The sequence below is a fragment of the Saccostrea echinata genome, unplaced genomic scaffold, assembly GCF_033153115.1.
Source record: "Saccostrea echinata isolate AGI-Se365-2 ecotype Australia unplaced genomic scaffold, CSIRO_AGI_Sech_v1 ptg000059l, whole genome shotgun sequence".
NCBI lineage: Eukaryota > Metazoa > Mollusca > Bivalvia > Ostreida > Ostreidae > Saccostrea > Saccostrea echinata.
In genome coordinates this window covers 1,155,923-1,166,610 of record NW_026889808.1, presented here as the reverse complement: position 1 = coordinate 1,166,610, position 10,688 = coordinate 1,155,923, and the positions used below count along the sequence as shown (strand labels likewise).

The 10,688-nt window shown below is 33.8% G+C and overlaps 1 protein-coding gene and 1 pseudogene across 3 annotated transcripts; both read left to right on the top strand.

The window, feature by feature from the left end:
• Nucleotides 1-1,271: 1,271 nt before the first annotated feature.
• Nucleotides 1,272-3,416, top strand: LOC133174739 (uncharacterized; annotated as a pseudogene).
• A 1,213-nt stretch (nt 3,417-4,629) lies between these two features.
• Nucleotides 4,630-10,149, top strand: LOC133174741 (protein phosphatase 1L-like). Of its 3 annotated transcripts, none has more exons than XM_061309826.1 (5): nt 4,630-4,876; nt 6,515-6,670; nt 6,984-7,152; nt 8,043-8,173; nt 8,711-10,149. In XM_061309826.1, the coding sequence occupies exons 1-5, from the start codon at nt 4,703-4,705 to the stop codon at nt 9,098-9,100; spliced, it is 1,020 nt and encodes a 339-aa protein (XP_061165810.1). In that variant the 5' UTR covers nt 4,630-4,702; the 3' UTR covers nt 9,101-10,149. The 3 variants fall into 3 exon arrangements, with proteins under 3 accessions (XP_061165810.1, XP_061165809.1, XP_061165808.1); XM_061309825.1 differs by having other exon boundaries at nt 6,512-6,670; XM_061309824.1 differs by having other exon boundaries at nt 6,479-6,670.
• Nucleotides 10,150-10,688: the final 539 nt, after the last annotated feature.

Sequence of the window (10,688 nt, the reverse complement as noted above, 5' to 3'; positions counted from 1 at the left end):
TGAAAAAAGAATCCCTGTCAATGAAAAAAAAATTAACAAAATGCATCCCTAAAAAGATGGGTTTAAAGATATCTTTTAAGAGTGTGCACAGATGATATGAAGGTAGACAGTTCCAGAGGGACGCTACAGCCACATCTGAACTTCTGCTGCCATATGTGGAAGTTTTATATTGCGGTCTTCGCAGTGTCTGCTTGTTTACGCCCCCCCCCCCCCAATTTTGCCGATATATAGTATACTATAGAAAGCATAGCTACTATATGCATGTGCCCCCTCAATAAAACGTCTGATGCCACCCCCTTTTTTTTTGCTTGTCAAGGAACTTTTGGAAGTTGATTGTGCCCCCAACTGAAAATATATGACTGTGCCCCCCCTCCCCCCCCCCCCAATTGAAATTGCTTCCTACGGGCCTGATCTTCGCTAGCCAAGGGTTTCCGATCCGAAATCTACTTGTAGTAGAGTAGACCGTTGGCTAGCAAAGATGCTTCACAATGTACTTTGGTACTTTACCTAGTTATTTAGTGAGGCGACCAATGTAATGAACCTAGGAAGATTCCGAGATATTGTCGCTGAACAATTGTACAAAAAGCAACAAGAACCCAGCATAATATCTGCGAGGTTTTCGTGTCAAGTTATGAACAAAACAATTACGTCGTCATTTTCCTCTTTCTTGAAAAGAAAACCTGATGTTGAGACGATGGTTTAAATGCTACTTTAAATGATAATTGGACTTAATATTACAACAGAAGATCACTGCTCCATCTAATATTAAAAAAGAATCATTTTAAGGAAATCATTGATGCAATATTTCATTGATAATTTAAATATCTCTAGCCTTGTGTAAAACAATAATTGACCATTACAAAAACAAAAAACAAAAAAGTTGACACTGTATGGAGATTAGGTTTATTTATAAACTTCTTGAATCTAATATTTCCCAAAAAATGTTTAATATTTTATTTTCTATGTATAGTTACAAAATAAGTAGAATCAAATTTTCTGATGGATTAAGTGATGTATTCAATTCTGAGTGTGGAGGAGATGTCTTAAGCCCCACGCTCTTTAATGTATTTATTGATGGTATTGTCAGTGACTTGAAAAATGGAATATATGACCCTGTGCAGGTAAACAATATCCATGTAAATTGTCTCTTATATGCTGATGATATTATAATCTTTTCTGAAAGCAAAAGTGGTTTACAAACTAGCCTTGATATTCTCAGTTACTATTGTTTAAATTGGAAACTGCAAGTCAATGTAGATAAATCCAAAGTTATGATATTTAACTCGAATGGCAAGCCTCAAGGGAATGAATTTTATTTTAATGGTAATACAATACAAATTGTACCAAAATATTGCTATTTAGGTAATACGATGAAATGTACATGTAATAGGAGGTTTAATTTAGCAACAGTTGTGCTTATTGAAAAAGCTAGAAAAGCATGTTTTAAAATGAAAAGAATTATTGGTTTTGATACATGTAACCCTTGTAAGCTTTTAGAAAAACTTTTTGATGCTATTGTACTTCCAGTTCTTCTCTATTGTAGTGAAATATGGGGAGTGGATTCTCTCATTCAAAGATATTTCAGACATAGAAAAATTTCACTTAAAATTTATTAAAGATATCCTTGGAGTGCATTGCAAAACACCCAATACTGGTTGTCTTGCAGAACTTAAAAGACTACCACTTTGGTCTAAAATTTCATTCTCGAGTATTAAATATTGGAATCACCTGAAAATTTCTGATTCTTTGGCTTTTAAACTTTACCAATCCACAAGTAATTGCAATTCTTGGACTAAGAAATTATTTTCTATTCTAGATAATCTGGGATTTTCAAACATTGCAAAATATAAAGGTTCCATTCAACACCTTTTACCCAGCATAAAACAAAGAATTATTGACCAGTGCACTCAAGAGCAAACATCAACAAGATGTGTTTGTGAAACACTGATGCCCCCGTATGGCAACTTATAGCAAAGGTTAAACTTTCTCAAATGCAAATCAAATATGTTGGTACCCAAAGTAAGGTCTTTTTCGAGGAATATACCTGCGAAATATAAAACCCTAGCAGCAACGATTGAATAGATATGGAAAAATTTAAAGGTTTTCAAAAGTACGTCAAACATCAAGGTCAAGTTCAAATGGTCAAAATTAATAGTGCCCAAGGAAAGGCCTTCTAACAAGAAATACACATGTGAAATATGAAAGCCCTGGCACCAACCATTCAAAAGTTATGAACAACGTTAAAGTCTTTCAAAAGTAGGTCAAACTCCAAGGTGAAATGGTCAAAGTTGTTGTTATCATAAGGAAGGTCTTGTCACAACGATTACATATATATGTGAAGTATGAAAGCCCTAGCACCAACCGTTCAAAAGTTATGGCCAAGGTTAAAGTTTTGCAAAAGTAGGTCAAACTCCAAGGTCAAAGGGTCAAAGTTGTTGGTATTCAAAGGAAGTCCGAGTAACGAGGATTACATATGTGAAGGATGGAAGCCCTAGCTCTAACCGTTCAAGAGTTATAGCCAAGGCTAACGGTTTTTTTTTTTCAAAAGTAGGTCAAACTCCAAGGTCAAAGGGTCAAAGTTGTTGGTATGTGAAGGAAGGAGTTGTCACAAAGAATATAAATGTGAAGTTTGAAAGCCCTAGCACCAACTATTCAAAAGTTATGGCAAAGGTTAAAGTCTAAAAAAAATTTCAAAAGTGGGTCAAACTCCAAGGTCCAGGTCAAAAGGTCAAATTTTATAGTACCCAAAGAAAGGTCTTGTCACAAGGAATACACACGTGAAATATGAAAGCCATAGCTCCAACCAACCAAAAGTTATGGGCAAGGTTAAAGTTTTTGCGGACAGACAGACAGACAGCTAGACAGACAGACGGACAGGGCAAAAACTATATGCCCCCGAATCTTCGATTACGGGGGCATAAAAATCTTTCGTTCAGAAAAACTTGAATTCTATAAAAAATTATTCTCAAGAAAAAGAAGTCTATTTGTTGATTTACTCAGAAAAAGATCTCAGAGATCCTCTCTTAGTAGAATTAGGTTTAGTGCACATAAACTTGCAATAGGAAGTGGTAGATATATTCCACACCAACAAATGAAAGACGTTGTAATGCTTGCAATATTGATGTGATTGAGGATGAAATTCATTTTCTTTTCACTGTAAATCTTATTCTAAGCTAAGAAACACATACTTTAGAAATATTTATAACATAACAAAGAAAAATATTAATCTTTACAATGAAAGATACATGTTACAATTATATGTAAACAGTTATATACATAACGTCTTAAAAGTTACTGTGAAATTTATTAGAGACTGTTTTGAACATAGAAGTCAATTACATAATACTACATAAAAATTATGTAAACATTATCTAATGATGTTCAGTGGGCCTTTGCCAATTATTGTAATTGTGTTTGTGCCAATAAATATTTGTATTTGTATTTGTAAATTTTGCTACGCGTTCACATCACCGAAGATACACCAGGAGTAAATTAACTCGTATGTAAAAGTTAATTTTACACCTAATTTGACTAGATGTAAATTTTACACTAGGAGTAAAAATGCTCACGAGCAAATCTCTCCCCAATACCGTTCAAATGCGCTAAAATGCATCCTGGTGCAAAATGTGCATATATGTAAAATCTGCTCACCATTTGTGCGGATGGTCCACTTTTTCATATATATAGAAATATGATATCTTTTTAAAATGCAATTAAATTTCAGCGTTTTTTTTTTTTTTATTTTGAAGTGTGTTTAATCAGACATGAAAAACACACGATACACAAAATACACCATGTATCCAACAGTCTTAAATGGATTTTTGTGTTTGTGTGTTTGGGCACTTTGTTCGTTTCTTTTGCTTTGTTTTTGTTTTAATTTTATTTTGTTTTATTATTATTATTATTATTATTATTATTATTATTATTATTATTTGTTTGTTTATCTATTTTTTTTTAAATTATTTTTTATTTTAATTTTTTTTAATTAGTTTCCAATTTATTCGCAAAACTTTTATTCTTCCGCGAAAGTTATGCGTTTATTCATTCATTTATGCGTAATATCCACAGGCACTTGTTTCTGTCATAATTGTTTTAATTAACCCAATAATATGAGCTAAAACATTTACATGTTTTACTGACAGAAACCTTTAGGGGCTCGGTTTAATGCAACGGAAGGTTTTGTATTTTGTGTATGTCTGTCTAAATATACCTGATATATACATGTACTCATTAAAATAAAAATCGCTGAAATTCACAGTTAAAAAAACTTTTTTCAATGTAAATAAAAGCATTGAAATACGATTTATAAAACTGCCAATTTCAGAGATTTTTGATTTTTATGATCATCAATAGTTAATAGGGCCGAACTAGCAAAGGCCCGAAATATCTGGAAACCCATACAAAGCATTGGGTACATCTACATTCAGGATGTGGCACTTTTAATAGTGTATTACGAACAATATAAGTGACTCAATATTTATTTTTTGTTTCATATCATAAGCATGGTTTTATTTCATTTGAAAAACATTAAAATTAGCAAAATTCAATTGCTCCTGATCTTTTATAATTGTAAACTCGAAGGCAATTCTTTCCACTAGTTTTACCGCCATCTTTCATTTCTTGACAACAGCATCCTCTCGGCTCTCTTGCGAATGGGACCATCAGACGATGCTCTCCTGAACACATCCCTCGCGATGACAGAATGACTGTTGTATCCCTCCTCAGTAGATTTCTGAGGAAGTACCTGTTCAGTGTCGAAGCTTTGTTGTTTCTGTGCCTGGTGTTTTTCTTGTATCACTCTGTCTACAATTCGAACCCCCTGTGGAGGTACATATTCCCCTCCAGAGAGAATAGAAACGATGCCGTAAAAAATAAGGTCAGTGAAATGTCAGGTGTAAGCATAAAAGTTATAAATGTGTATGATAGATAATCTCGGATTTTACCTTTGGCTTTTGTTCCAACTGCTTACCTGTCACCTGGTCATTAGCCTGTTAGCAGTGTTTATGAATATTCATGACACATATCATGCAGGTATAATTAAGAGATAATGTATCATTTTTAAACATCTATCGGAATATAAATACGGGTTGGTCACGAGATCAAATTCCATAAAGCCCGAAGGGCTTTATGGTAAATTTGATCTCGTACCAACCCGTATTTATACAGGGATTTATCAGCCTATTTTGGGAAATGCCATTTTTGGGGAATTGGGAAATAATTATCGGCTTTTTGATGAAATTGGGAAAAATTTAAAATGTTGCTTAAATCATGTATTCAGGTGTAATTCATTTAATATTTCAGCATGAACTCTAATTTGGGCAACCAAACAGACAATTATATATGATCCAACTTCATACAAGATCAATTATGAATAACAGACTAATAAAAGTAAAATTGACTTCAATGAGTATAAAGTGTTTATACAACTTAGGGTAGTACATGTGTGTATGAGATTCCACTTTAGGTCATTACGTATACAGAATCTGTTTCTGGAAAATATAAACCTTCTGCAAGTATATATTTTCTCAAAGTCCTCTTTAATATATGTATTAATGCATTGAAAATATTTTTTTCTATTTGAAATAATGCCTACATTCCTTACCATTCACTCGTAGATCAATTGAGTATGTAGAAATAACTTAATAAATCTATATAATTACACAATATCACCATTTTCAGAAAAACGGAGGAAATTCGGATTAAAAGTTGGCGATGTTTTTACAGTGTTTTTAAACATGTGTTATGACTGTAGCTTTGCTAAATGACTTAAATAGATGAAAATTACATACAATCTGACAATTTTCCTTGTGTTTTTCCAAGATAATTAAATATAAAAGCATTGTTCACCAATTGGGAAAAAATACTGCCAAATTGGGAAAAACTGAACTCATTTTCAATTGGGAATGGGGCCGAATTTCGGCCCCTGAGAAGGTACTGATAAATCCCTGTTATATCCCGATAGATGTTTAAAAATGATACATTATTACTTATAATTTACATTTATGACTTATCCATATTTTATATTTTCCTGATAAAAATTTTTAACGCGTGAAATGTTTTATTTTTCAAACTCAACGGCACGTACTAATCAACTGATTGCGCGTCGACCCTTTATGACGTCACTGAGAAAATTACGTCGAACGTTTATGACGCGAGGAACCTGTGTTTATACGAATATAGATACGCGTTGCTTTTAATAGTGTTATATAAAAGAAAACATTTGCAAATGTAAATATATCACAATAAAAGAATTGTTCAGGTACTAGTGAGCCATATTTGCTTACTTTGCTTTTTTTACAGCTAAAAAATAATAAATGATTAAAAAAAAAGAAAATGAAAACTAAAGACTCACTTATTTTCAATTTTTTTGCAATCTTTTATGGTTTTTGTATATAAATGAACAAATCACACATGGACATACCTCATGCTCTAAATTGTTCCCTGTGTGTGTTTGCATTGATGATCTACTTCTTGACAGACAAATAAACACCACAATGTTTTCATGCCGCAGCAGTCTACTGGAGTGTCATGGGAACTACAGAAAGAGGGAGCGGCAGCCTACGCTATACAGGGGAGGAGGCCCCACATGGAGGACAGGTTTAACATCGTCATAGACCTGGAAGAAACTGGGACATCTATTTATGGCATTTTTGATGGACATGGAGGGGAGGTACGGTAAAGTCACTCATGAGATAAAGCCAACCTATTCATGTGAGAACAAAAATTTTTAATATTATTTGAGTAACCCTTATTTTGGAGCAGTATGATAGGTTTGATTGCCAGTGACCAGATAGCTTAGCTGGTAGAGCACTTGTCTTAGGTTCAGGGGACACAGGTTTGAATCCTGACTTGTCATATTTTCTGCCTTCCTATTACAAACATAACAGGAATGTCTTCCATTGTCTTACAGTAGTTTTATGTTTTCTCATCTTTCATTGGTAAGTTTCAGAATATTGTTGATTTGTTTTCTTATTGTTTTACAGTTTGCTGCTGATTTTACAGAGAAAACTCTCTTTAAGTACTTAATGATTCGGATAATGAGTTCCTCGTTAGACGACCAGACCGGGAATTTTACTGAGATGATAATAGAGGAGGTGTTACGAGTGGATACACAGCTGATGCAGATTGCTAGGAATAATTCTGACATATCAGGTAAAGTCATGTGATTATCAGGGAAGGTCATGTGATGAATTATTACCCCCTGTAGCTTGCTTATCATTCACACATGGTAAACATAGCTCAGTGGTCGTAAGTGTTTAGTCACTAACCAAAAGATCACTGGTACAATCCCACTATCAGCACTAGATGTTGTGTTATGTCCTTGGACAGGGCACTTTATCTACAATGACTAAAGTCCACCCACCTGAAAATGAGTACTGGCTTATGCTGGGTGTTAACCTATGATGGATTGGAGTCCCATCATGGGGGAGTCAAAGCCATAGGAACTGGGGGGGGCACAGAGGGCTGTGTCCCCCAATAATTTTGCCGATATATAGATTACTATAGTAAATGTAGATACTATATGCTTGTGCGCCCTCAATAAGAACGTCTAATGACCTTTTTTTTTTTTTTTGCTTGTCAAGGAATTTTTGGTAGTTGATGACCTTTTTTTTCTGCTTGTCAGTTGAATGCCCCCTCAACTGAAAATGTATGGCTGTGCCCCCTCCCCCAACTGAAATTGCTTCCTACGGGCCTGGGAGTGCAAGACTCCTATCCACTCAGTACCACAGAAACCAGTTGTAAGAGCTGGCTCTATGAGTTCCATATTGGCTTTGGAAGGATTTAATTTGTCATTCATATAATAATTTATTAATATGAGAAGAAATGTATTATGTGTTTTTTTTATGTGCAGAAACTTCAACCATTGACCAAGAGTTCAAATTTTTTAGTTGGGGGGGGGGGGGGGGGACTTATATTTCTTATTTTAGAAGAACCACTCACTGATTTTGATATGATTGTGACATTTTTAGTCTTAAGGTATGACTGCACTATTTGGTTATTTTTATGTGGTATTTTGCACCACTTTTATATTTTTTATTTAGGTACCACAGCATTGTTTGCATTTCTGCGAGGGGATATCCTAACAGTGGCCAATGTTGGTGATTCCAGGGGCGTACTCTGTGATAAAAATGGAACAGCGATACCTCTGTCTTATGACCATAAACCATACAACGTAATTATATATGGTTTTACAGTTAGGACTATAATGCTTCCCACCAAGTTCATGACTTGAACAAGTATTCTAAACTGAAACAAAATGATGTTTTCTTGCACTGCTATAAAATAAGACCATTTAGGACTGTCCAAGATGTTATATAATTGTAACTCCAAAGAAGCTATTACTGTTGAATACTGAGTATGTTAGAGCTGCTTACATGTATGTCTGCAGGAATTTTATCACTGAAACAATTTGAATTAACAAACATTGTTAAATAGGTGTTTCAACAGTGTTTTTCACAACCCCAAATCACATCTAAATATGTGTGTAGATGCATTTTACCATTGAAAATTTGGTCATTTCCCCCCAAATTAACTGTGTTTTCCCATTTTTTTTTTAAATTTCAAATTCTTCTCAAAATGGATTGGAAAAGATTGCTTTTAAAATATGGATAAAAAACACTGTTCTAGAATTAATCTTTTGAATGTTTAATGATTGATAATGTTTAATGATTGATAATGTTTAACGATTGATAATGTTACTAATTTCCAGGTAAAGGAAAGACAAAGAATTAAGGAGGTGGGGGGCTTTATCAGTTTTAACGGAGTCTGGAGGGTGGCAGGGGTCCTGGCCACCTCTAGAGCCTTGGGGGACTTTCCCCTCAAAGACACAAAAATGTTGACTGCTGTTCCAGATATTCTGACCTTTAACCTCCGGTTTCTTCAGCCCTATTTTATGATCTTAGCCTCGGACGGTTTGTGGGATGTGTTCTCCAATCAGGAAGCGGTAGACTTCCTTAAAGATCGCCTGGACGAGCCTCTCTTTGGTGCTAAAAGCCTTGTATTACAGGCCTACTACAGGGGTTCCCTAGACAATATATCTGTTATGATTGTTAATTTTAGCAATGGAAGAGTTTCTAAATTTTCCAGCAAAAAGTCTTGACATATTTATTTTTGGATTATTACTTGACAAGATTATATTTTGTAGTAATATACTCAGTTTTAATGCTAAATGTCTTGGTGCAATTTTTTTTTCATATCATGCTCTGCAATGTGCCTGGATCTGAAAAAGATGCGATTTATACATTTTTTTGAAAACTGTGTCAGTTTTCAAAATATAATTTATGTTTATATTGGTGGCAGAATTTAGATCTGTACATATATTTTGATATGCAGCAATATTATGACAGTTTATATATTTGTACACAAGTTGGAGGAATAACTCTGATAATTGTAGTGTATGATGTAGACACAGCGGTCAGTTCTGCTGGTCTTTAGCTCTGGGCATTGGGCAATACAACTTAAAAAAGAGAAAACATATTACCCTGTGTTATTTGTTAAACCCTAAGACACTGCCATGTCAAATTGAACTTATATTTGTATGATCTGATTAAAGCTGTTACATGTATTTATATAGTTTTGGATACATTACATGTACCAATAATTAGTGTTGTGATACATTTGTTGCAATTTAAACCTAGTCAATATATTGAAGTATGTGTGTATACTGTATGGTGAGACACAGCTTTTTATCATTTACAAGTATATTTCAGATATTCATTTTGTTAATTTTGCCAGCATCACAGTGTCTTGACTTAATCAAAATGACAGGACTTTATAGTTTTCTTTTTAGAAAAATGTTCAGTTCAGTTTATGAACTTTTCTGCTGAACATCTGTTTCCATTCATTTGAGTGTATAACATTCACAAACTCTTTGAGTAGGCAGCTACATGTAACAAAATCTCCAGCTTTAGTCAGTATATGCAAGAATTTAGCAAATGTACTTAAAGAAAATTTATTTTTTATTTTATTGTGACCAGATACTGAGTATCAGGGACCTAGATTTAGGAATGCTGTTTTGTGATGCATCCTTGATGTGTTTACTGCATTTTTACAAAAGAAGTTTTGAAAAATATAATTTTCTGACTGCAACACTAGACAGTACATACAACTGTGAGGTTGAAAATAAAGATTTGATATCATTGTATTTTATACACCTCTGTGTTAAATTATTTTTACAGAAAAAGAAACAAAACCAGAAGTCTCTGATGAGACTGTAGCTCTACTGGTTTGTACTTATAACAAATGAAGATAAAAATAGCACTTGGACTTGAAACTTTGCAACAGCAATAAACAGAATAATGATCCTTGGTTTAGTCTCTTTTTGTGGCAAGATTTATTGCAATCATCAAAACTGTAGGAGGAGTAGCCTTCTAAAAACATTTTACAGAAATTTTGATTTTAGTAACCATGGCAACAGCATTCAACAAAATCAAAAAAAATAAATAAATTAAGTCAATTATGTATCTTAGTGTAGTCTGCTTGTGTGCCAAGTTATATTGAAATCGGATCAAAACTGTAGGAGGAGTAGCGTTTTGAAAGTTTTTCACAGAAATTTCTATTTTTAGTAACCATGGCAGCACCGTTCACTGAAACCAAAAACCGATACACAGAAATATTTTCATTAGCTGTGTTTTTCTACTAAGCCATGAAATTGATTTGAAAGCCATTTTGTGTACTTTCAAGCGTAG

Excerpts from the sequence above, each read along its gene's own strand:
- LOC133174741 (XM_061309824.1), top strand. The coding sequence starts at position 4,703 with ATGACTGTTGTATCCCTCCTCAGTAGATTTCTGAGGAAGTACCTGTTC. Across the intron at positions 6,671-6,983 it reads TTGATGGACATGGAGGGGAG|TTTGCTGCTGATTTTACAGA; the intron begins GTACGGTAAAGT and ends ATTGTTTTACAG. Across the intron at positions 8,174-8,710 it reads ATGACCATAAACCATACAAC|GTAAAGGAAAGACAAAGAAT; the intron begins GTAATTATATAT and ends ACTAATTTCCAG.